Consider the following 25,492-nt stretch of genomic DNA (forward strand, 5'->3'; position numbering starts at 1 on the left):
TTCCTAACATGGGATTTACCTTTTTCATGGCTCCTGCACGTGGGGTTGAGGTTTTCTTCATGTTACTTAATACAATCCCAAATTCCTTTTCATGGTTCAGATTCTATTCACCTATTTGTGATGCTAGAAGGATCCCCGCCACCTCTTAAGCCGAATTGCATTTGTCATTTTAATGGCCAGTTCGCCCACTTTGCAGAGACCCTCCTGGAGCCCCTTGCAATCTCCTTTTCTGATTTTTATCATTCCGAACTTTCGGGTGACACAGTTCAGCCACCACCACCCTCTTGATTTGAGGCATATACCACTTCACATCAGCTAAAGATTATTTCTCGACTGCTTTTGCTGTCTGGATATATCAGAAGCAAATGTGGGGGGTTTGGCGGGGGGCAGAGACATACCGTTGCCTGGATCTCAGGAAGTGCCGGAAGATTAAGAAAACCTGCCTCCATGTGCGAACATCCCATTTCCACACTCCATAAAGCTCCACAAACCCATATGGCGCCTAAAACCAGAATGCTCTGTGCGTCTGTTATTCCAGCTGCGCGGCATCTCTGGAAGAAGGTCCAAAAAGCAATGTGTAGCCTTAACAAGAGAAGGAAACATGGAATCATAGTGTTGGAAAGAACCCCCAAAGGCCATCTAGTCCAGCCCCCTGGAATGCAGGAATCGGTCACACGCTTTCTGTTCGAAAACCTCCATTAGCTGTGCTACCAACCTCTGAGATCTGTCCAGTGGTACCCGAGATGTCAAGAGATTTCACACAGACTTCTTTATCCTGATCTTTGACATCCGAGACGTGTGGTTTTAGGACCAACTCTATTATTGTGAATGAAATATGTCTGAACTGTTTTTTAAATTGTTGTAACCTGCCTTGGAATCTGCGGGTGAAGGGCAAGTCGGAGACAACGGAATAATGGTAGCAGTCATCTTGTTTTAAAAGGTAAAGGACCCCTGGACGGTTAAGTCCAGTCAAAGGCGACTATGGGGTTGCGGCGCTCATCTCACTTTCAGGCCGAGGGAGCTGGCGTTTGTCCACAGACAGATTTCAGGGTCACGTGGCCAGCAGGACTAAACTGCTTTAGGCGCAATGGAACACCATGATGGAAACCAGAGCGCACGGAAACGCCATTTATCTTCCCGCCGCAGCAGTACCTATTTATCTACTTGCACCAGCGTGCTTTCGAACTGCTGGGTTGGCAGGAGCTTTGAGCTCAGCCTGTCACAGGGATCTGAACTGCCAACCTTCCAATCGGCAAGCCCAAGAGGCTCAGTGGTTTAGACCACAGCGCCACCCACATCCCTGTTTCTTGTTGTACAAGTGAACTGCCAGCATAGTATTATGGTTAGAGTGTTAGACTAGGACCTGGGAGACCGGGATTCGAATCCGCACTCGGCCATGAAGATCACTGAGTGTGACATTGGGCAGTCACTGCCTCTCGCCCTAACAGATCTCCCAGGATTGTAAGCAGGAGATTAAATGAGGGGGAGAACCATGTTATGTCACATTGAGCTCCTTTGGAGAGAAAAAAGGGGGGATATAAATGAAATAATAATAATAATAATAATAATAATAATAATAATAATAATAATAATAATTTATTATTAATACCCCGCCCATCTGGCTGGCCTTCCCCAGCAACTCTGGGCGGCTTCCTAAAAAAATATTAAAATACTGTAATACATCAAACATTAAAAGCTTCCCTAAACAGGGCTGCCTTCAGATGTCTTCTAAAAGTCTGGTAGTTGTTCTCTTTGACATCTGGTGAGAGGGCGTTCCACGGGGGGGTGCCACTACTGAGAAGGCCCTCTGCCTGGTTCCCTGTAACTTGGCTTCTTGCAGTGAGGGAACCGTCAGAAGGCCCTCGGCGCTGGACCTCAGTGTCCGGGCTGAACGATGGGGGTGGAGACGCTCCTTCAGGTATACTGGACCGAGGCTGTTTAGGGCTTTCAAGGTCAGCACCAACACTTTGAATTGTGCTCGGAAACATACTGGGAGCCAATGTAGGTCTTTCAAGACCGGTGTCATATGGTCTAGGTGGCCACTCCCAGTCACCAGTCTGGCTGCCGCGTTCTGGATTAGTTGTAGTTCCCGGGTCACCTTCAAAGGTAGCCCCACGTAGAGCGCATTGCAGTAGTCCAAGCGGGAGATAACCGCTTGGACTATTTATAATTATAAATAATTACAATAGAATTGGATATAATCTTTACTGTTTGGTTCCTGGCAGATGCACGTTGAAGGAGATGACGACAGACTGAATAGATTACATGGGTGGAAGACAAATGAACAGACTCGTCTGGCAGGCGCACAGCAGTGCGATCAACGCTCCAAAACCTTGGGCGAGATTCAGGTCGCTTACAGGGGTGCAGCCTCGTTGGCTGTGGGCCAGCTGGCAGTTCCCCATTCATCACTTTGCGATGGCAACAATAGCAGAACCGAGTGCCAGTATTCAAGCCTGAATGAACAGCCTTGGAGCAGGCAGCGCGGAAAGACCCTTCATATCTGCTTTCATCTTGGAAACACAATGTTCTCCTAAAACAGGGCTCCCTCCTGCATGTATCGTTGGAAGTCGGCGAGAAATGAGAACTATCAAGGCGCCTATGGGGGATGCTTTGATCTCTGCAAATTCCTACAGGCAGTGACCTAAGCCATGTATCAGACTCATGTGCGTACTGGAACTCCGCTATCTGCAAGACTTCACACTTCTCTGAACGTTGCAAGGCGTTTCGAAACATATCAAAGTACGTGATTTGGTATTACGATGCAGAAATGGAATGATTTTTTTAAAAAAAACCAAAAACATGTACAAGTTACTTGGACTGGCGGTAAGACAGATTTGGCCTCCCCTAAATGTAGATGTAGATTGGATTATTGTAACTTGCTCTACGTGGGGCTGCCCTTGAGACTGACCCAGAAACTCCAGTGGGTGCAGAATGCCGTGGCGAGACTCCTTACGGGGTCCTCGCCGTGGGATCACATTCACCAGGTGCTATATTAGCTGCACTGGCTCCCGGTGGACTACAGGATCAGGTTTAAGGTGCTGGTTTTAACCTTTAAAGCCCTATACGGCCTAGGACCCTCATACGTACGGGACCGCCTCTCCTGGTATGTCCCACGGAGGACCTTATGGTCTTCAAACAAAAACATCTTGGAGGTCCCAGGCCACAGGGAGGTTAGGCTGGCCTCAACCAGAGTCAGGGCTTTTTCGGCTGTGGCCCTGATCTGGTGTAAAGCTTTGTCACAAGAGTCTAGGGCCCTGCGGGACTTGACATCTTTCCGCAGGGCCTGCAAGACAGAGCTGTTCCACCAGGCCTTTGGCCAGGGCACAGCCTGACTCCCTCCTTTGGTAATTCTTCACAGAACTCTAGCCCAATGGTTGCCATCAATTTGATTTGAACTGATTTTATAATGAACTGATTTTAGAATGCTGTATTATTTTACTGTTGTTAGCCACTCTGAGCCCGGCTTTGGCTGGGGAGGGCGGGATATAAATAAAATATTATTATTATTATTCCCGTCTACTGGTTTCTCAGGGCTGGCTGGGGCTAATGGGAGTACAGAACACCTGGAAGTCTCCATACCAAGGAAGGTTAAATGAAAGCAACACAACTGATCTCAATGCAGTTGTCCACGGCCTGCCAGAGCTACCAAGAGTGTGCTGATTTGGCTTCAGCTCTGTTATGGTGTCTGCCAAATGTGCCAAAGTTTCAAAGGAGCAGGCAAGCTGAGGGAAGAAGTTGTCAGGCACCACACCATGAAGTAAATTAAACTTTTATTCTGCTATACATATATATATATATATTTATTTATTTATATTTATATTTATATATATATATATTTATTTGTGAGCTCACAACCGAGCCCAGACATCGGTATACAATGTAGAAAGCGAGAGGCAGACACACCTGAACTCCAAAAAATAATAATAATAAATGCATATCATCGGGAATCTCAAGCAGACCACAAAATCCGCTTGTACGTTAGTGCAGTTGGAAACACATGCCCCAGTGGCAAACTACCTCATCTGGAGTCGAACTTGCTCCACTGAAAAAAAAAACAAATTGTTGGACAGCTCCAGTTGAGAAGTACAGAAGGTTTGGTTGATTTGCCACACCTCAACCAAATAAACTTATTATTAAGTATGGCCAACAGTAAGCACTATTAAGAGTCCATTCACATCATCTCCAAACCTATTGCACTGTATATATAACATCTGGCTTGCGTGTTTGTATACTGCTTCACAGATTGATAGGGTCTGGGGGGAAATAATTAATGTGCCTATGGATTGATTTATTGCCGTTTGCTGGTCCCATGAGACACACCTGTAGTCCCAAGTGCTCCAGAGAGCTACTAAACTGCAGAAGCAGTTTTTCAGGTCTGGCTTGAGTGCCGGAACTGTATTTCTTCCTAAATTGGCCACACAGTGATAAGGTTGGGGTAAGACCTAAGCCCATAGAGCTTCCCTCTCCACCCCCACTCAAATTTTCTACCGAGGAGCAATGGGAGCAAAATGCTGGGCACATCTCCTGCACATGACCCGCTGAAATGCATGGGGCGCTTACTGGGCCGTGTGCAGCGACTGACGCCGGCAAGAGTGGTGCAGGAAGGAAGGGAGGAGATAACATTGTGTAGGGAGAGGCGTTCTTACTGGATTTGACAGGGCATCTTGCCCCTGAAGCAGGAAGGGCGGCAAGACCTGGATGAAGGCAAAAAGCTGTTGAGGAGGAGAGAGAACATGTGTCGAATGGTGGACACATTCACTCCTGTATGCCTTCAGCTAAGTGTTTGACTTAATTTTCCTCCACCCCAACCTGTCAAAGGGCTGAAAGAAATCTCAAACTTAAAAGCAGACAATGCTCCAGTGGCCTGATCCAATTGCCAGAGCAATCTGTAAATACTAGGAAAACCAGGAGAGGAAGCAGCAGAGGTTTACCTGGGCTGTGGCGAGACCATGATTGTGTGTAACCCAAATCTACTTCCCAAAAACTATAAAGACAGTTCTCTTCTCTCCCCCGCCCACCCACCCAATTCCACCCGATAACTGATCAGGGATTACGAGTGCAAGTTTTATCTTCGTTCCAGATACATAGTTTTCACCTTGTGAAACGTGGCACCACTCCCGCCGTGTCCCAAAAAAGCTCACTTGTCGGAACCCTTCCGCGGCCTGCGGAAGGTGGGGGCGTCCTTGTTCAGAGCGCAAATCCTCCGGGAAAACTCTTCGAATTCCCCCAGGACTTGGTCGTCGCACTCCACTGCCACGGCGTGGTCCACCGGGATGTAGTTAAAGGCTTCGAGCTGGTCTCCGGTGCCAAAGCCCGTCGCTTCCATGCCCATGATCTCTTCCGCCTGCTCAACCGTGCAGAGGAGGTCGGCACCGAGGGCGCCGCGGAAGGCACACAGCTGGTCACTGGTGGCCGCGCTGGGGCGCTCGCTGGGCAACGCCGCGCCATTTATTGCACGAGAGGGTCCCAGGAAAGACTCCTGCTGGTCTCGGGAGGTGTTTGGGCCCCTGTTTTCGCCGTTCAAGCTGTGGCACAGATCCCCTCCTTTTTTGTTTTCTTTCGAGAAGTCAATGGAGGTATCTAAAGAGGAGGATAAAGACCCGGCCTTCTTATTCGGCTCTCCCGCAATGGCAATGGGCTGTGTTAAAGCAGAGTTGTAACTCGGAGGAGGAGTCTTGTACTGAAGTCTCTCGTTCTCAGAGTTGGCCCGTTTTCGGAGTCCCTTGTCTGGAGAAGGATGGCTGCTGGTGAACCCAATATCCAAACCCCCAAACGCAGAACTCTGCCTCTTTGGAACTGGAATGGCGCTGGAAATGTGGTGCCGATCACTATGGGGAGAAATGATCAAGACAGTGAAAGGTTATCTCACCTAAGCACTGCTAAGGTCAGTTCATCCCTTCCAGATCTGCGATTACAATTTCTTATTTTAGTAATAGAAGAGGAAGAGGAAGAGGAATAATAATAATAATAATAATAATAATAATAATAATAATAATAATTTATTATTTATTATTTATACCCCGCCCATCTGGCTGGGCCTCCCCAGCCACTCTCGGCGGCTTCCATAAAAACCAAAAATACATTAAAATATCACACGTTAAAAACTTCCCTGAACAGGGCTGCCTTAAGATGTCTTCTGAATGTCAGGTAGTTGTTTATCGCTTTGACATCTGCTGGAAGGGCGTTCCACAGGTTGGGCGCCACTACCAAGAAGGCCCTCTGCCTGGTTCCCTGTAGCTTTGGATTTGATATCCCGCTTTATTACTACCTGAAGGAGTCTCATTCTCCTTTCCCTTCCTCCCCCACAACAAACACTCTGTGAGGTAAGTGGGGCTGAGAGACTTCAGAGAAGTGTGACTGGCCCAAGGTCACCCAGCAGCTGCATGTGGAGGAGCGGGGAAGCGAACCTGGTTCCCCAGATTACGAGACTACCGCTCTTAACCACTACACCACACTGGCTCTCCATTTAGGCATCTATGCCTACTCCTATGGCTATTTAATTTCTACGCCATTGGAGCATCATAGCTTCCTGTTATCCTTGCCACAAAACCATGAAGAAAGGCATGCAGCAAGAAAACAGTGACTTCTCCCTGGCTTTGCAATTCAATGGAGATCTGAGCCCATGTTTCTTACATGAAAGCCGCACTCCCTATCCATTGCACCACCGTTTAGTATTGTTTTGTTTTAGTTCATTTATGAGGCTCAAAAGCTAAGGGTGGCACTGAATGTATGGCTATGGGGCAGGCGAGAGGGGAAACCTCACTAATCATATGCCAATTTACCAGCAACATGGGCACAGTCACTCCCGACTTGATCCAACTTGGCCAGGTTTTAAACTTTTACAGAAGTCCCAAGCTCATTTGAAGTCCTGGTACCCTGAAAGCTTGCACGTTCTGATGTTAACAGACAGTGCCACATGCAAGTCTCAATTTTGGATTATGCATCCTAAGCCATTCACTTTTGCTTCTGCACTCTCCGTTTCTGATGAATTCCGGAGCTGGCTCTAAGGTACCCGCAACTCCCCATTTACTCGGCGGTTACATTCCAAGGCACTGTGCGTCTAAGTAACGTTGTGTATATTTGAAACACCACTGAAAATGCCTGCAAACACCTCGTTCTGTCCCCACCCCTTTTTGTGACTTTTCGGGTCTCTTCCGGGTTCGGAACAATGGGCAGTCACGCACATATTGAACACGAATAAATGTGGGGCTGCCTGTATTAATTTATCTTCTCACTACCATCAAATAGCTTCAAGGGAGAGATCAGAAGTGAGCCCTGGGCTCAGACACTTTCTCCCTTGTAACTCGTCTAAGCCAAGAGATCCTACGTTTGTATCTCCCCAGACCCTGGAAGATGAAACCCTTCTTCAAACCCTGCGTTCAAATAAATGCTGGAACTTCTGGACGACTTTGACATGCTGTAGCAAGAGCTAGAATCCTTGAAAGGCCAAGACCTGCTCCCAACCTCTTCCTAAATACAAATTTTGGGGGGTGGGGGTGGGGGTGGGTTGGTATAGATAGTGTCTAAAAAGACGCATTGTGTCATAATTTATTTGGGCAGTGTCTGAGGAGTTCCACTTTGGGAAGCAAAGTCAACTGGATGTTTAGCTCACTTCACCTCCACTAAAGGTAAAGGGACCCCTGACCAATAGGTCCAGTCGTGGACGACTCTGGGGTTGAGGCGCTCATCTCGCTTTATTGGCCGAGGGAGCCGGTGTACAGCTTCCGGGTCATGTGGCCAGCATGACTAAGCCGCTTCTGGCGAACCAGAACAGCGCAAGGAAACGCCGTTTACTTCCCGCTGGAGCGGTACCTATTTATCTACTTGCACTTTGACGTGCTTTTGAACTGCTAGGTTGGCAGGAGCAGGGACCAAGCAGCGGGAGCTCACCCCGTCGTGGGGATTTGAACCACCGACCTTCAGATTGGCAAGTCCTAGGCTCTGTGGTTTAACCCACAGTGCCACCCAGCTTTCTCCAACCTGGTGCCCATGCTGGCTGGGATGGATGAGTTGTAGCGCACAACATCTGGAGGGCAACATCAGAACAGCTAACAATGCCATCCACACTGAACAATTATTAGAGGTGAAGCCACTGACAAACAGAAACCAATTTTAAGAAGAATTGGTGCTACGAAAGCAGTGCACTTATTTCCGTCTCACTGTTTTTGCCATCATTTTTTAAGGCTTGCCTCCGACTTCCTGGTCAAAAGACCCTTCTTTAAAACAAAACAAAACCCTCGATTAACCCCCCCCCCCAAAACAGATTGCCTTGTTATTTAATATGTTTGCAAAAGGCCTGCAAAAACCTATGTAAAGACAGAGTACAATTCACAGTCTCAAATATGTATCTTTCCCTCTGTACAAAATGTTCCCTCTGAGGGACATTACTTGATCGCAGCTGGTTAAAATACTAAATCGTGATTGTCTGGACCCCTGCCAAGATGCACAGCTATATAGCCCAATGGTATGAGAATACTTTAAGGGGGGAGAGCGGGAATGTAACTTAAACATTTGATTCCCGCCCCCCCCTTCCTTTTTTTGGTTGCGAATATGACCTCATGGCAACAAGAAATGAAGGTGTTTAAGTTGGTTTACAGCCATCCAAAAAGTTTGACACTTCAGGCAAACCCTTTGGCCAGTATCATGTCAAGTACAGAAAAGCAGGAGGGGAAAAAAATCTCGCACCTCTTTAAAGATTATAGCTTAAATAATGCAGAGTAATGACGGGGTCACCGAAAGGTGCCAGGAGGAGATGGCCAGTAAGGAAAGAAGGGGAAACAGAAATTACAACATAAAACAGTTCTCCTTTAGAAGATGAGGGGAAAGCTAAGATGCCATGGTCTGGTCCCAGGACTGGTGCAGCAACTGGAGTAGAGGATATGGTCAGGCAATGTGAGGCTCCATGCTTAAGAAGACTGCGCAGGTGCAGGTCAGTCTGCATGGTGTTCTCACGGAATCCAGGCCACTGCACTTATGGGATTCTTGTGAAGTACACACACCACAAAATTATGAGTATGGAACAGGAAGAGAGAGGTTATACGTTCTTTTTCGAAGAAAGAAAGCCCAATGCATTTTGGAACGAGCCTTTGTCAGGGGGGGTGTTCTGAATAGCAATTCTCCCCGAGTGCCTAAATCACCGTCGCTGTTACTTTCCGCATGCCCAAACAAAGGGAGCCTTGAAGCGACTTACAATCATGCAAACATGTGGCATGTTGATCACTGAAAACCAAATGCGCAGGAAAGATGGAACAGAACCTCAAAGGTGTTCATCCAACAAGAATGATAATGATGATGATGATGATGATGATGATGATAATAATAATAATAATAATAATAATAATAATAATAATAATATCACTACCATCAAATTGCTTCAAGGGAGAGATCAGAAGTGAGCCCTGGGCTCAGCCACTTTCCCCCTTGTAACTCGAATCTAAGCCAAGAGATCCTACGTTTGTATCTCCCCAGACCCTGGAAGATGAAACCCTCTTCAGAGGAGAATTTTGCGTTCAAATAAATGCTGGAACTTCCGGAGGACTTTGACATGCTGTGGCAGGAGCTAGAATCCTTGAAAGGCCAAGACCTGTTCCCAACCTCTTTATAAATACATTTTGGGGGGGGGGCAGGGGGGGATGGGTTGGCAGAGACAGTATCTAAAAAGACACATTGTGTCATGATTTATTTGGGTAATGTCTGAGGAGTTCCACTTTGGCAAGCTAAGTCAACTGGATGTTTAGCTCACTGAGGTGTATGAGTTGTGGCGCACAACATCTGGAGGGCAACATCAGAACAGCTAACAATGCCATCCACACTGAACAATTATTTGAGGTGAAGCCACATGCAAACAGAAACCTCGGAGCTGAACTCTGTGCAGCGGAATCTGCAAAATTCCGAGCAGAAATCTCTAGTCTGAAAAGGGTATTGCCCTTCACTTAACAAACGTCTCTAAATATTAAATCCAGGCACTACTTATGCAAGATGAAGTGGCAGCCACAGAGCTGGAAGGCTTGGTCACATTCACAGAGAACAAGGCTATCAAACGGCTGTTAGTATTATCTCCAGCATCAGAGGAGCATGGAAACCAGTTGCTGGAGAGCATGGATGAAAAGGAGGCTGCTGCATTCAGGTCGTGCTCATGGGCTTCCCCCCATAGGCATCCCCTTTGGTCTTCCAAGAGCATCTTGCATCTGCCAACCATCATGCCTAGCAACTGCTGATGGACCTCCCTTCCATGAATTTGTCTAATCCCTTTTAAAACGAACTAGGCTAGCGGCCATTGTATCTTGTGGCAGTAACTCTGTATATTATCTACATGCTCTACGGGGAACTGGCTTCTGGGACCAGGCCAGTTGGCCAACCAACTTTGCACTACAAAAGGTAAAGGTAAAGGTACCCCTGCCCGTACGGGCCAGTCTTGCCAGACTCTGGGGTTGTGCGCCCATCTCACTCAAGAGGCCAGGGGCCAGCGCTGTCCGGAGACACTTCCGGGTCACGTGGCCAGCGTGACAAAGCTGCATCTGGCGAGCCAGAGCCGCACACGGAAACGCCGTTTACCTTCCCGCTGGTAAGCGGTCCCTATTTATCTACTTGCACCCGGAGGTGCTTTCGAACTGCTAGGTTGGCAGGCGCTGGGACCGAGCAGCAGGAACGCACCCCGCCGCGGGGATTCGAACCGCCGACCTTTCGATCGGCAAGTCCTAGGCGCTGAGGCTTTAACCCACAGCGCCACCTGCGTCCCTACAAAGCGCCACCTGCGTGCACTACAAAGTTGTCTGCAAATGCGTCCTGAAGGCCAAGTCACTCTGTGCCTAAACGCGCAAGAAGAACAGCAGCAGCAGCAGCAGCAGGTGTGTCTTGCAGCAACTTAAAAGACCAAGGCATTAGCATTCGTGGGCCAGAGCATCCTTCAACAGGGCACTTCCTCGCAAATTCTTTTTTTGGGGGTGGGATGGGAGACACTCTGGGGATAAGGTGGGAATACATATGCCTAACACCTGTCAATCTCACCCCACTTGTCACAAAAGACACTGGATTAAAGGCAAACACAGAAGAATTATCAAACGGAAGGAATCCCACGGAAGTGCTGTAAACAAGAAAACTCACGCAGAGGGGCTTAACCCTCCCCAATCTCATTCTGACAGAAGCAAAGGGGCATCTGGCAACGCTTTGTCAGCCATGCGGATCAAGAGATTCTTGCAGTCCATAGTGTGGCCTACCTGCTGCACATACATTTATATATATGGTACCATAAATTTTAATTTTAATAGCTGGGGCCCTGTGGAGATCGACTTCACCATCTGTGCACAGTCATTTGCATGCAAACATTCCGCACATGCACATGTGAATCGGGCTCTGGCACTCAAGCGTGCTTGCGCCCAACTTCCCTAGCTGGAAATATGCCCCCCCCTAATCTTCCCCTTGAGGGAGGATCTATGAAAAGCCTCATTACCGTTTATACTGTAAGGAAGTACCAAGAGGAACCGTTCAGAATCATCGGACCTATCTGAGCCTTGGAGGTGAGAAAGAAATGAGCCATAGACATGCGCCGAGGGGGAACGCGATAGTCCCAGAGAGGCAGGGCTAATATCCACACATGTTTTGAAATATTAGCCAGGCAAAGAATGTGCTTTGTCTTGATAATGAGAACATGCCACTCTAAGGAGCCACCCAGGGACAAGGGTCTACCTCAAGTTGGAAACCAGAATTCCACAGCGGGGAAAGTCAAATCCTGCATATTTTCCACCGGCAAATTAAGCTATGCAAATGACATACACCGCATGGTGTTGCTTGATCTATTTGCTAGGTGGCTGGAAGGCTCCATCCAGCCTCGGTGGCAGGGCTAATAATAATGCTAGACAGCGTAATATTAATCTAGGCTTGGACTTATCACGCCATCACATCTGGGGCTGAACTGTACCAAAAATATGATCAATAGAAACTTGGGGTGGGGGGAGGTTTTGAAGAAATATGGAATGGGGGGGGGAGAGAGATGCAGCCATCTCACATCTGGAAGCCCCCACAATCTCTTGACCCCTCCCCAAGTTCCAGAGCCGTTAGAAAATCTGTCTTAGCTATTTAAAAGCTATAGCTACTGCCTCACACCACCTTGCCGACAAAGGTCCGTATAGTTAAAGCTATGGTTTTCCCAGTAGTGATGTATGGAAGTACTTGTTTTCAGATCAGATGTTTATTGCTTGTTTTCAGATGTTTATTGGGTTTTACATTTAACCATTGGACCATAAAGAAGGCTGATAACTGAAGAATTGATGCTTTTGAATTCTGGTGCTGGAGGAGACTCCTGAGAGGCCCATGGACTGCAAGAAGATCAAACCTCTCCATTCTGAAGGAAATCAGCCCTGAGTGCTCACTGGAAGGACAGATCCTGAAGCTGAGACTCCAAGACTTTGGCCACCTCGTGAGAAGAGAAGACTCCCTGGAAAAGACCCTGATGTTGGGAAAGATGGAGGGCACAAGGAAGATGGAGGGCACAAGAAGATGGTGGGACAGTGTTGTCGAGGCTACCAGCATGAGATTGACCAAACTGCGGGAGGCAGTGGAAGACAGGAGTGCCTGGCGTGCTCTGGTCCAGGGGGTCACAAAGAGTCGGACACAACTAAACGACTGAACAACAACACTGCCTGAATATGCAGCTTCATATTCAGTTGCAGATGAATTAAGAGATACTTTAGCACAATATTCTAATTCTCCTGCAAGAGATCAGCTCCTATTTTTATAAAGCACATCCAATCCAGATGTGTTCGAGGTTCCCGGTCCCCAAGTCACCATCAAGTGGCAAAAGATTTGAGGTGGGACACGCTCCAAACCAAAAAGTCACAAGAAAGAGCTCTAAGTGCAACTTCCTAGGTATATCGTATGTTCTACAAACTTTTAATAATTTACCCCACCTTCCCATTACTGCAACGGACAGAACTTACCATCTGACCATGAGGCCGTGCTCCAGGAAGTTCTTCAGGTTAGGAAGTGTCTGCCTTAGATCTGTAGTTCCCAGCCCATGTTGGTATCTAAGCTATGGAGAAAGAAACAGGTGAATTAGCACATGGTTCTTCTGAACACCTGAGTAAACCCTGACGGGCTTAGGATGGGACAGCTGCCTTGCAAGCTGTATTCCAAGATCTGCATGTCAGAGAAGACACTTGCTGTTTGAAGGATGCAATTCCAAATACACATAGAAAGAGCACCACTGAACACCATGACTCTTGTTTCTGAGGAAATATGGAGAGAACTACACTGCAAATCTGTAATCTAGAACCCCAAGGTCCACCAACCGGCACCAGTTGCAAAATAGCAGCCCAGACAGGCAGGTGTACACGAAGAATGAAAAGGCTTGGTGCTTAGCCAGGAAATAGTAATCACTACCAGCTCCCAAGATCACAAGTCCTTTCACACAAAAACTCACTCAACGTTCTTGTCCAGCAAAGTGGTAGTGGGTGGGGTGGGGTGGAAGAAGAGGAGGAGAAACGTTTACCAAGCAATCTACCAGAAGATCCTTATCTACCTTCTCCCCACCCTTGCCTTAGGGCACATGTTGCTCATCACACTTCTGAGGTGCTTGTGTACCATCGCAAATACAGTGGTACCTCGGGTTAAGTACTTAATTCGTTCCGGAGATCCGTTCTTAACCTGAAACTGTTCTTAACCTGAAGCAACACTTTAGCTAATGGGGCCTCCTGCGGCTGCCACACCACCGGAGCACAATTTATGTTCTCATCCAGAAGAAAGTTCTTAACCTGAGGTACTATTTCTGGGCTATCAGAGTCTGTAACCTGAAGCGTATGTAACCCGGGGTACCACTGTATCTAAAACACGTAAATGATAGGGACGTTCGCCTGGCGCCTTCATTATACACCTTGAGGCGTCAGGCAAAAATGTTCCTTTTTAACCAGGACTTGGGTTGATTTGATTGACATCCTATGCCCTTTTAAAATGTGGGGGGGGGGTTGTTGTATTGGGTTGTTTTTATTTTGCATTTATGTATTTTGTGTTCTTTATATTTTGATTTTATTCTGTGAACCACCGTGAGACCTCCAGGTATATGTAAAGGTAAAGGGACCCCTGACCATTAGGTCCAGTCATGACCGATTCCAGTGTTGCGGCGCTCATCTCGCTTTATTGGCCGATGGAGCCAGGGTACAGCTTCCGGGTCATGTGGCCAGCATGACTAAGCCACTTCTGGCGAACCAGAGCAGCGCACGGAAATGCCGTTTACCTTCCCGTCAGAGTGGTACCTATTTATCTACTTGCACTTTGACGTGCTTTCGAACTGCTAGGTTGGCAGGAGCAGAGACCGAGCAACGGGAGCTCACCCTGCTGCGGGGATTCGAACCGCTGACCTTCTGATTGGCAAGTCCTAGGCTCTGTGGTTTAACCCACAGCGCCACCCGCGTCCAAATTCAATGAATAATAACGGTCAGAACAAGAACGTGCATCTTGGGCGCTCAGGTGAACTAGCATCAATGAGGCTGAGCCGGTGGAAGAAGAATCCGAACTGCGAATTGCAGCAGTGCAAATGAAACAAAGCTCAAAGGCATTTGTTCACAGGTCTTTCCTTGGCCCACTACTCAGAAGTTGATGCTCCAGGGAGTTTAGATTAAGGAAGATTTAGTACGATTTAAACAACTGTGCCTGTGGAGTGATTGCCTTTCGGCATGACTAATCGAGGGGCTGCTGTTCGCTTCTGCTTCACAGACACTGCTTGATTCTCACAAGCCACTCCTGCCCATCTGAATCTGCAGGAACCTCTTGTCATAATTGCAAGCTGGAGCTCAGAAACAGTAATGGACAGGAAGACTATGGAAGCTGGAAAATGGGGCTTTGCTTGTAAGCAGGAGAGAAAGAACCGCCGGGTGCAAAAGGAGGAGAGTGCCTGAAACATTGGGGTAGCAGGTGTTGTCCCCATCTTCAAAAGGGGGTGGGAGAGACCCAGGTAAACTACTGACCAGGGAGCTTGACATCAATACCAGGGAAGGTCCTAGAACAGATATTTTAACCATCGGTCTGTGAGCACTTAGAAAAGAATGTGTGATTACTAAGACCCAGCATGGGTTTCTCAAACACAAGTCATGTCAGACGAACCTTATTTCTTTTCCCCCCTTTTGATGGGAGTAATAAGCTTGGTGGGTCAGGGGAATGCTGTGGACATAGTGTATCTTGATTTCAGTAAGGCTTTTGACAAAGTCCCCCGTGATATTCTTGCAAGGAAGCTGGTGACATGTGTGCTGGATGAAGTAACTGTTAGGTGGATTTGTAGCTGGTTGACTGACCAAACCCAAAGAGTACTCATTAATGGTTCCTCGTCATCCTGGGAAAAAGTGACAAGTGGGTTGCCACAGGGTTCTGTCCTGGGCCCGCTGTTGTTCGATGTCTTCATAACCAACTTGGATGAAGGAATTGAGGGGATGCTCATTAAATTTGCAGATGACACCAAAGTGGGGAGGGGTTAGCTAATGCGGCTTCCCTGTGACAACCCTTTAGATATTTGAAGATGGTCTATCATATCTCCTCTCAGTCTCTTTTCCAGGCTAAACATCCCAAGCACCTTCAACCATTCCTCATAAGGCTTGGTTTCCAGACCCTGGATCACCTTGGTTTGGATTTGGATTTGATATCCTGCTTTATCACTACCCAAAGGAATCTCAAAGCGCTAACATTCTCCTTTCCCTTCCTCCCCCACAACAAACACTCTGTGAGGTGAGTGGGGCTGAGAGACTTCAGAGAAGTGTGACTAGCCCAAGGTCACCCACCAGCTGCAGGTGGAGGAGCGGGGAAGCGAACCTGGTTCACCAGATTACAAGTCCACCGCTCTTAACCACTACACCACACTGGCTCTCAACTGCACACATTCCAGCTTATCAATAACCTTTTAAATTGTGGTGCCTAGAACAGGACACAGAACTCCAGATGAGATCTGTCCAAGGCAGAATAGAGTGTGACTATATCTTCCCTTGATCTGGACACTATACTTCTGTTGATGCAGTCTAGAGTAGCATTAGCTTTTTTTGCTGATGACTCATGTTCAGCTTGTGGTCTACTAAGACGCCTAGATCCTTTTCGAGGTATCCCCTATCTTATATATGTGCATCTGGTTCTTCCTGTCTTAAGTGTAGAACCTTCCAGTTGTCCCTATTGAAATTCATTTTGTTAGCTTGGGCCCAGTTCTGAAATCTGTTAAGGTCATCTTGAATCCCGATTCATTATATATTTGAATTACTTTTAAAAGCCCATCCTCAACTCCTAATGGTTTGTAGCATATAAATAACTGGATTAAGGGACTTGAGAAAGGCATGCATCAGTTCCAAATATAGGCAGGCTGGGAGGCTACGCAACGGGAAAGAGGCTATTCTCCATATAAACGTAACAACTGTGCACTACTTTCGCTTAATCATTTTAATTTTGGAGTTGTCAAGGGAATTCAACAGCACCGTCCAAAAGAAGCCTTCAAGTCAGATAAAAGCTTTCTTGGCTCCATGTATGAGATCATTTTAGCTTTCTCTTAGGTATCACAGTGGAATTGCTGACTCTACTCAAGATTTAAGTTCTTCCTTTTAAGTGCAATACTTTACCAGAGGTGGGGCGGAATCAGCACATCTTTCTCAGTGGGAACAGTAAAAGCGGTTTTAACATGCAGTCAACGCACTTCAAGCAGCTGTGAAGATGCAGCTACGAAAGCATTTATGATGCCAAAAGGGTCCTCATTACGATGGGCAGTTATGGGCTGGCCAATGGATGGAATGGCTCAAAGCCAAGTCCAATGCATAGCAGATTCCTCCATTAATAGAGACCTCCGAAGGCACATTCCCATAGATTATATTAGAGCAGAGGCAGGATAGGAGGCTAAGGCGGCTAAGGTGTTCTTGGGCCACCAAAAAAGGAATGCAAAAAATAAAAAATCCATTGTTGGGATATTGAAGGAAGCTGAAGAAATTGTGCAGGCTTCAGAGTTCTGGGAGGATGGCAAAGCTGTAAGTTATAATAAAAGTCCTGGAAAAGGAAGAATACCACCTTGCTCCCATTATCCCCTTTCATGAAAATGAAGCCCACAGTGGCCTCTGGATCCACCATAGGAGAATGCAGATTATCACACATAGTTGCCACCCATCCTTAAGAACCTAGGAGGAGGCTTGCAGGATCCATCAAGTCCCATATCCTGTTCTCAGAATAGCCAAGCATTAAACAGGCAGGCTAAAAAATGTGAGCTTAAAAGGGGGCAACTGCTAAAGGCTCTTCAGATACAAAGCTGTTTCATTAAACTTGTCAGGTGTAGCTACACAAACAAGAGAAAATTCCACGTCTGGGTGTGTGTGTTTTAACAAATGCTAGCAGGATACAACCCTCTACTTGCCATTTATAGTTTCATCCAAGTGCAGAGTCCGCACCATTTTAAACAGATCACGTTTATATTTGGGTATTTTTATATTTTGCTCTGCTTTGTTTTGTGGTTGTTCAAACTTATTGTAACCTGTCACTATAGCATAAATTCATTAAATAAATAAATCTGGCAATGTTGGGCTCATGGTCAAGGCAGACCTGGATAAGCTGCAGGCCACGATCACCTGCTATCTTTGCAGCACAGGATTTGGGGTTTTGTGTCTGTGGAGGTGGGGGGATCCCTCTCCAATCCAGGTACAGACTGTGGTTTTATGAAGATCCAGGTTCAGCTCCAAGTTACATGTTGCTTACTATCTGTGAACAGGGTGGGGGGAAAGGCCCACGGGCTCACTCGTGGTGAAGAAGAAGAAGAAGAAGAGGAAGAAGAAGAAGAAGAAGAAGAAGAGGAGTAGTAGTTTGGATTTGATATCCTGCTTTATCACTACCCAAAGGAGTCTCAAAGCGGCTCACATTCTCCTTTCCCTTCCTCCCCCACAACAAACACTCTGTGAGGTGAGTGGGGCTGAGAGACTTCAGAGAAGTGTGACTGGCCCAAGGTCACCCAGCAGCTGCATGTGGAGGAGCGGAGACGCGAACCCGGTCCCCCAGATTACGAGACTACCGCTCTTAACCACTACACCCCACTGGCTCTCTCAGAGTGAACAGGGGCTGAGAGAGAGATGGTTTCCCACCATAAAGCAACAGAATGAAATAATTTAGATGGGAGGAAATGAGGAGCATCAAGCCTGAGACAACACAAAAGGTGGACAGTGGCCGAATTGTGAAAGGCCTCTGCCAGAGACCAGGGATAAGCTGCGGACAGAGGGCACAATGCCCAGTTGACTGGACCAAGGGCAGTAATATCAGAGAGCATTGTGTGTTCATAATCTAACCCCTTTCTCCAGGGAGGTATGCCACACTTTGATTTTATTTGGCATTACAATGAAGACAAAGGAACCGTTTACATGAGTGAACTTAATGCTTGCTAGAGTGAGTTCCGCTTTTAAGAATAGGTGCAGGAGACCCATTAAAAGCTGCCTCATTTTCAACCACTTTTTCACCCAGTTTTTGAAAGAGTGCGATTTAGAGGGCAGTGCCATCATTAAGGACTTCAAACCCAAACCAAACAAACCACAATATCAATGTTTAATTCTTTTTACCATCAGGCCACAGTCTTGCACTGTAAACCTGAAACATCCCAAAGTTTATGCCTTTGTATTTATTTAATCTCTTCAGTACCATGAAGTGATGTTTATCAGATTTCCAAGACATGGGCGTATTTGGTTTGTATGACCTCACACGGGAGGCAGCTTACACATTAATCTAACAATCATATCTATCAAGAGATTGTTTTCTCTCTCTCAAGGGTTAGAAGTTCACTAGCCCAAAGAGGAAACTTAATCCGACTCTTGTTCCCATAAAGAACAGAGGGTTAACAGGACAAAAACACTTCTAAAAATGTTGTCGTCTGAAATTTCAGATTTTGCACTAAAATTCAAACCAGAGTGAGGTAGGTTGCAAAGGAGTGCCAAACCACAGTTCGGTGTGTTGCTCCTCAGCTGCCACAGTAGGCAAGTGAATGGATATGGTTCCTTCCAGCTTTCATCACATGATTATCCAATGCTATCTTGCTCTGCCCATCACCTTCCAAAAAGCACTTATGCCTTAATCATTAATCTCTCTCTGTGTATCAGAGAACACGGATGCTAGGGACGATTCCAAAAACATTACCTACTGTAAAAACGAAAAGAGTATTTCTCTAAAGAAAGTCTTGATTTCAAGAGGGCCACTAGGTGAGACGTTTGATTGATACAAGACGGTATTAGACTCTTAACAAGCCCTATATAAAACAGTCCAACATGTCTTAGAACAACTAGATCCACCTGGCGGGATGCATCCCAATTTATACCATCTCCGTCAGCCAAGGTGGATGGGGCTGCCACCTGTCAATCACCTGATATCGAAATGATGCCATGCAGTCCATTCGCAAAAGCACAGCCCTATGCTTTCAGTTGATTGGCAGTGCCTGCAAACCCTCTTTTGGCCCAGCTGTATCTTTATCTGCCCTGCCCCTGACGTCACGAACATGTGGGCTTTGGCCAGAACAGTGGCTCAGGCAAGATGGGGAGGCCAGGCTTGAATCATAGAATCATAGAGTTGGAAGAGACCACAAGGGCCATCGAGTCCAACCCCCTGCCAACCAGGAAACACCATCAGAGCACTCCTGACATATGGCTGTCAAGCCTCTGCTTAAAGACCTCCAAAGAAGAAGACTCCACCACACTCCTTGGCAGCAAATTCCACTGTCAAACAGCTCTTACTGTCAGGAAGTTCTTCCTAATGTTTAGGTGGAATCTTCTTTCTTGTAGTTTGGATCCATTGCTCCGTGTCCACTTCTCTGGAGCAGCAGAAAACAACCTTTCTCCCTCCTCTATGTGACATCCTTTTATATATTTGAACATGGCTATCATATCACCCCTTAACCTTCTCTTCTCCAGGCTAAACATGCCTAGCTCCCTTAGCCGTTCCTCATAAGGCATCGTTTCCAGGCCTTTGACCATTTTGGTTGCCCTCCTCTGGACACGTTCCAGTTTGTCAGTGTCCTTCTTGAACTGTGGTGCCCAGAACTGGACACAGTACTCCAGGTGAGCTCTGACCAGAGCAGAATACAGTGGCACTATAACTCCCTTGATCTAGATGCTATACTCCTATTGATGCAGCCCAGAATTGCATTGGCTTTTTTAGCTGCCGCGTCACACTGTTGGCTCATGTCAAGTTTGTGGTCAACCAAGACTCCTAGATCCTTTTCACATGTACTGCTCTCAAGCCAGGTGTCACCCATCTTGTATTCCCATCATCCCTGCTGCTGATAAGAGAGTGGTACGTATCAGGACCACCAGAGAGGGATAAAAAGAAGCGGCTACTCTGGATTTCCATTCCTTGACATCCATCATCTGCATAGTAGTAATAATAATAATAACAATAATAATAATTTATTATTTATACCCCGCCCATCTGGCTGAGTTTCCCCAGCCACTCTGGGCGGCTCCCAATCAAATGTTAAAAACAGTACAGCATTAAATATTAAAAACTTCCCTGAACAGGGCTGCCTTCAGATGTCTTTTAAAGATAGGATAGCTGCTTATTTCCTTCACATCTGAAGGGAGGGCGTTCCACAGGGCAGGCACCACTACCGAGAAGGCCCTTTGCCTGGTTCCCTGTAACCTCACTTTTCGCAATGAGGGAACCGCCAGAAGGCCCTCAGCGCTGGATCTCAGTGTATGGGCTGGATGTTGGGGGTGGAGACGCTCCTTCAGGTATACTGGACCGAGGCCGTTTAGGGCTTTAAAGGTCAGCACCAACACTTTGAATTGTGCTTGGAAACGTACTGGGAGCCAATGTAGGTTTTTCAAGACCGGTGTCATGTGGTCCCGGCGGCCGCTCCCAGTCACCAGTCTAGCTGCCGCATTCTGGATTAATTGCAGTTTCCAGGTCACCTTCAAAGGTAGCCTCTCGTAGAGCACATTGCAGTAGTCTAAGCGGGACATAGGTTATAGTAATGGCTCAGGATGAGCCAAAGATTTTGATAAGATCACTGAACCGCCTTTTACCCAATCATTTCCAGATTATACTTTATGGGTTTATTTGGCATTTGCAAACTGCATTGATTTTTACTACAATAAAGAAATGAAAGGTAAACATTTTCCTAACACTTAGAGCGTGGAAAGGTAGGACAGGATTCTCAGGTTGAACAGCTAAGGAATACACAAGGACTCCTGTGAACCTGCTTCTCACAAGTTCACCCGGTACTAAAAGTGTGAATGTGCTCGTTTACTTGCCAGTCTCCACATATGGCTTTGATAAAGTGTCTACTGTAGTCCAGGGAAACTGAAACTGAAGTTTAAAACCTGACAACACCAAAGCATAAGGTTGGTGTGGTGCAGCTGAAGTTGTGGTTATTCCCTGATTGCTTAAAATTTGCGCCCCTTTTTATTTTAACACATTATAGCAAAACAACGTACTATGAAAAATCCTAGTCTCACCTCCATGCATTATTAGCTTTCTGGCCCAGAAATCCACACCAAGAGTGTGTTAAGGGTAAAAAAGTGACAAGCTCCCATGCTTCAAAATACCACAGCCAGCCTGAGGTTCTTTACTTCATACAGCACAGCTATACGCCGATAACTTCTATGGACAGGTGGGACACTACATGGGCATTTCTAGATTTCTATAAATAATATGCAATGCACTGCTTGCATTTATTTAGAATACTTTCTCCAACAGATAACTGCTCAATGAACAAGAGGTAATATCCACTGTTATACATAGCAGACCCATTGAGATCAATAGAATTAGCTCCATTGATTAACTCTTGGGTGACTTGATATCACTCATTGAGAAATAGAGCAAACAGGTGCTTTGGATAATCCATAACCAACAGGCAGGGATTTTGTTTTAGTCTTAGATGTCATCAGGTTAAGCATAGATGAGTTCTTGAATCGCATCACACCTATTAAGTACCCAGGAAATTTCTGATCGCAGGAATTGTAGAGTTAGAGGGGACCTTGAGGCTCATCTAGTTCCCTGCAAGGCAGGAATCTCAACTAAAGCATCAACAAGTAGAAGCAAAAGGCTATGTGTTGAGGAATGAGAGCAATGTCTTGCCTTTCTGGAGTCGAGTATATGATCCTTTACTTTTTAAATTAATTCCACCTCTAGCCAACACAGGCTGAAGGACTCTCTCCATCAGGCTCCACCTGTCTCTTATCTGTTTCCACCTCATTTGGTCATTATAAAAGCTACTGTCTATGTATGGTCCCGGCCACTTCCACCCCATCACGTGTTTTAGATGGTAATCCTTCAGGCAGGGATTGCCTTGTTTTCACTGACTGTATGTAAACTACTTTGGGGACCGTTTCAGGGTAATAGTGCTCTAAACCAACAAACACTATCCACAAGCAAAGACCCAGGTAGGCCCCCACTTCGACCCAGCAGCAGAGCCTAACCCTAGTCTGAAGACATTCAGAGTTATAATATAGTAAAAAGATAAAGGTAAAGGACGCCTGACAGCTAAGTCCAGTCGCAGACGACTCTGGGGTTGCGGCACTCATCTCAATTTACTGGCCGAGGGAGCAGGCGTTTGTCCGCAAACAGTTTTTCTGGGTCATGTGGACAGCATGACTAAGCTGCTTTTGGCACAACAGAACACTGAAACCAGAGCAGCCCATGGAAACACCGTTTACCTTCCCACCGGAGTGGTACCTATTTATCTACTTGCACGTTTTGGTGTGCTTTCGAACTGCTGGGTTGGCAGGGGCTGGGACTGAGCAACAGAAGCTCACCCCGTCGTGGGGATTCAAACCGCTGACCTTCTGATCGGCAAGCCCAAGAGGCTCAGTGGTTTAGACCACAGCGCCACCCGCGTCCCTTAATATAGTACTTAATATAGTACTGGGGACACAGGTGGCGCTGTGGGTTAAAGCCTCAGCGCCTAGGACTTGCCGATCGAAAGGTCGGCGGTTCGAATCCCTGCGGCGGGGTGCGCTCCCGCTGCTCGGTCCCAGCGCCTGCCAACCTAGCAGTTCGAAAGCACCTCCGGGTGCAAGTAGATAAATAGGGACGGCTTACCAGCGGGAAGGTAAACGGCGTTTCCGTGTGCGGCTCTGGCTCGCCAGATGCAGCTTTGTCACGCTGGCCACATGACCCGGAAGTGTCTCCGGACAGCGCTGGCCCCCGGCCTCTTGAGTGAGATGGGCGCACAACCCCAGAGTCTGTCAAGACTGGCCCGTATGGGCAGGGGTACCTTTACCTTAATATAGTACTGAGCTGTAAATAAAGGCTGAAAGTTTCCTAGGTGGCCCCAAATCAAGGTTACCCAGGTGAAGCTAAGCAAAACAGCCGGCCAACAGCAATTTCCCATAGAAGCCAGAGAGAATACTTACACATCTATAATTTTCTAATCATTTTTTTAAAATGGGAAAATTAAAATATTTGAATTTTCTGCCTTCTGACCAGCTGGAACTGAATGATGCAATATCTGCTTGTTTTATTTATTAAGTGGTAAAACAGTTCCTTGCGTGCAATTGTCACCCTTGCTTTCTGTGCAGGAAAACTGGTTCTGCTGACTCTAAAGGACAAAAAGTGTTAGGCAAAGCCAAGCCCCACAAGCCTAAGCAGCGATGGGAAGCAAAATCAATTCTATTTTAGGGCGTGTCCAATCAAATTAAATTAGCAAGCAGGCAGAGTGTAATGAGAATGAGTGTTTGTGGAGTGGGGGGGAGGCTTGGTTAATTTCATTGTACACAGGTTGTACATTGACTATAAAGGTATTCTTCTTCTTCTTCTTAGAGGTTCACAGTACATAGAGCGAGCCAGTTATGACTGCTAGATAATACTCCCCTCCCACTAGGCCACATTCACAGCATGCCATTTAAAGCGCTGTGATACCATTTAAACAGCCCAGAATTCTGGGAGGTGTAGTTTTTTAAGTATGCTGAGAGCTGTTGGGAGACCTGTTTCCCTTGCAAAGCTACAATTCCCAGAGTGGATTAGCAATCAATCCCTCTTCACATCGGGCTGAAAACCCGAATATTTGCAACTCGTCAGTTCCAAATACTAACAAGGCTCTGTTGGCTTCTTTTTTAAAAGAAAGAAAGAAAGGGAGAACTTATTCTTTGGCTTTTAAAAAATAAATCAATAGATGAAACAGATGGAAACCATTACCAGCAAGTTGAAATGGAGCACACCGATATACCATTCCCGGGTCAAAACAACGGCCATAATGATCTGCAGAAAATTGTATTGACCTGCTTATAATTCTACCTTGCATTCTCCTAGGAGTTAGATATGGCTTTCATTGTTCTTATTTTGCAATTTCACAGAGATTCCATTCTCCCTCTGGGGACGTGTTTTGATTGCCCAAAGATTTTGCTTTGTATGCCTCGGTCCTCCACGCACAGCCCCCCCCCCCCCTGAGGAGTCTGTGGGAAAGATACAGATCACGGAAATCCAGGATGAAGTGCTTCCTGTCTGACCTTAAGAGCCACTCACACAGCCAGCCTGACCATCTACTGATTCCCTATGCCCAGCTTAATATGGCTGCTCCCGGAAAACTTACCTATGGCAGTCTAAGAAGGGCGTCAGATTCTTGTCTTCTGATGGAAATGGGGATGGCCTATATTGTTGGGTGTGTTAAGCTGTCCAACTGTGTACACACTCTCTGCAAGGCATGCAGAGAATCAGTGATCATGTGAATTAGGATGAATCTCCCACAAGTGTGCAATATAGATAAAGTAGTAACTACATTACTGTCTTCCCTGATGATGGATGCATGTAGTTCTGCTAGGGAAGGGTACTTTTCTGAGCTTACATACCTGTGCAATATTTTTGTTGAGAAGGTAGACGCCATAGTCAAACTGCAGTTTCTCTCCTCCCTTTGGATACAACGGAAATCTAAAATGGGAAGAGGGGAAAACATGAGCACACTTGTCTACACAACCAACCCAAAGATTAGTGACTTATGGTGGCTCTTTCCACTGCCTTCCATAAAAGCTTCTCCTCCAGTACATGTACATTCAAACTTTTAAAAAAAACAAATAAATCCAGAAATGGTAAAATTTAACCAACTCAGCCCAGCTCTGAACTAAGGGCCGTTGCAGATTTTTAAAACAAGACACACGCAGAGTCAGTGTTATGAATTACAGAAGGAAGGTGGGAAAGAGATGTAAATAAAGGAACAGACCATTGCATAAAGTTATTAAGATGCAATCTTATACCTATTTACGCAACAGCAAACCCCATTGAGGGACATGGGTGGCGCTGTAAGTTAAACCACAGAGCCTAGGACTTGCCAATCAGAAGGTCGGCGGTTCAAATCCCCGCGACGGGGTGAGCTCCCGTTGCTCGGTCCCTGCTCCTGCCAACCTAGCAGTTCGAAAGCACGTCAAAGTGCAAGTAGATAAATAGGTACCACTCTGGCGGGAAGGTAAACAGCGTTTCCGTGCGCTGCTCTGGTTCGCCAGAAGCAGCTTAGTCATGCTGGCCACATGACCCAGAAGCTCAACACTGGCTCCCTCGGCCAATAAAGCGAGATGAGCGCCGCAACCCC

General features: G+C 46.6%; 1 protein-coding gene across 1 annotated transcript in view; it reads right to left on the bottom strand.

Annotated features, from left to right (window-relative positions):
- Positions 1-3,753: 3,753 nt before the first annotated feature.
- Positions 3,754-25,492, bottom strand: part of UVRAG (UV radiation resistance associated) — an 87,336-nt gene continuing 65,597 nt past the window's right edge. Inside the window, exons 13-15 of the mRNA XM_083736688.1 lie at positions 24,759-24,837; positions 12,936-13,027; positions 3,754-5,828 (exon numbers count right to left, since the gene is read on the bottom strand). Coding sequence (XP_083592814.1) covers positions 5,138-5,828; positions 12,936-13,027; positions 24,759-24,837 — 862 coding nt within the window. The 3' untranslated portion in view covers positions 3,754-5,137. The remainder of the gene's footprint in view (positions 5,829-12,935; positions 13,028-24,758; positions 24,838-25,492) is intronic.

This window comes from Podarcis gaigeae (genome assembly GCF_964106915.1).
Source record: "Podarcis gaigeae genome assembly, chromosome: 4".
In the NCBI taxonomy this organism is placed as follows: Eukaryota; Metazoa; Chordata; class Lepidosauria; order Squamata; family Lacertidae; genus Podarcis; species Podarcis gaigeae.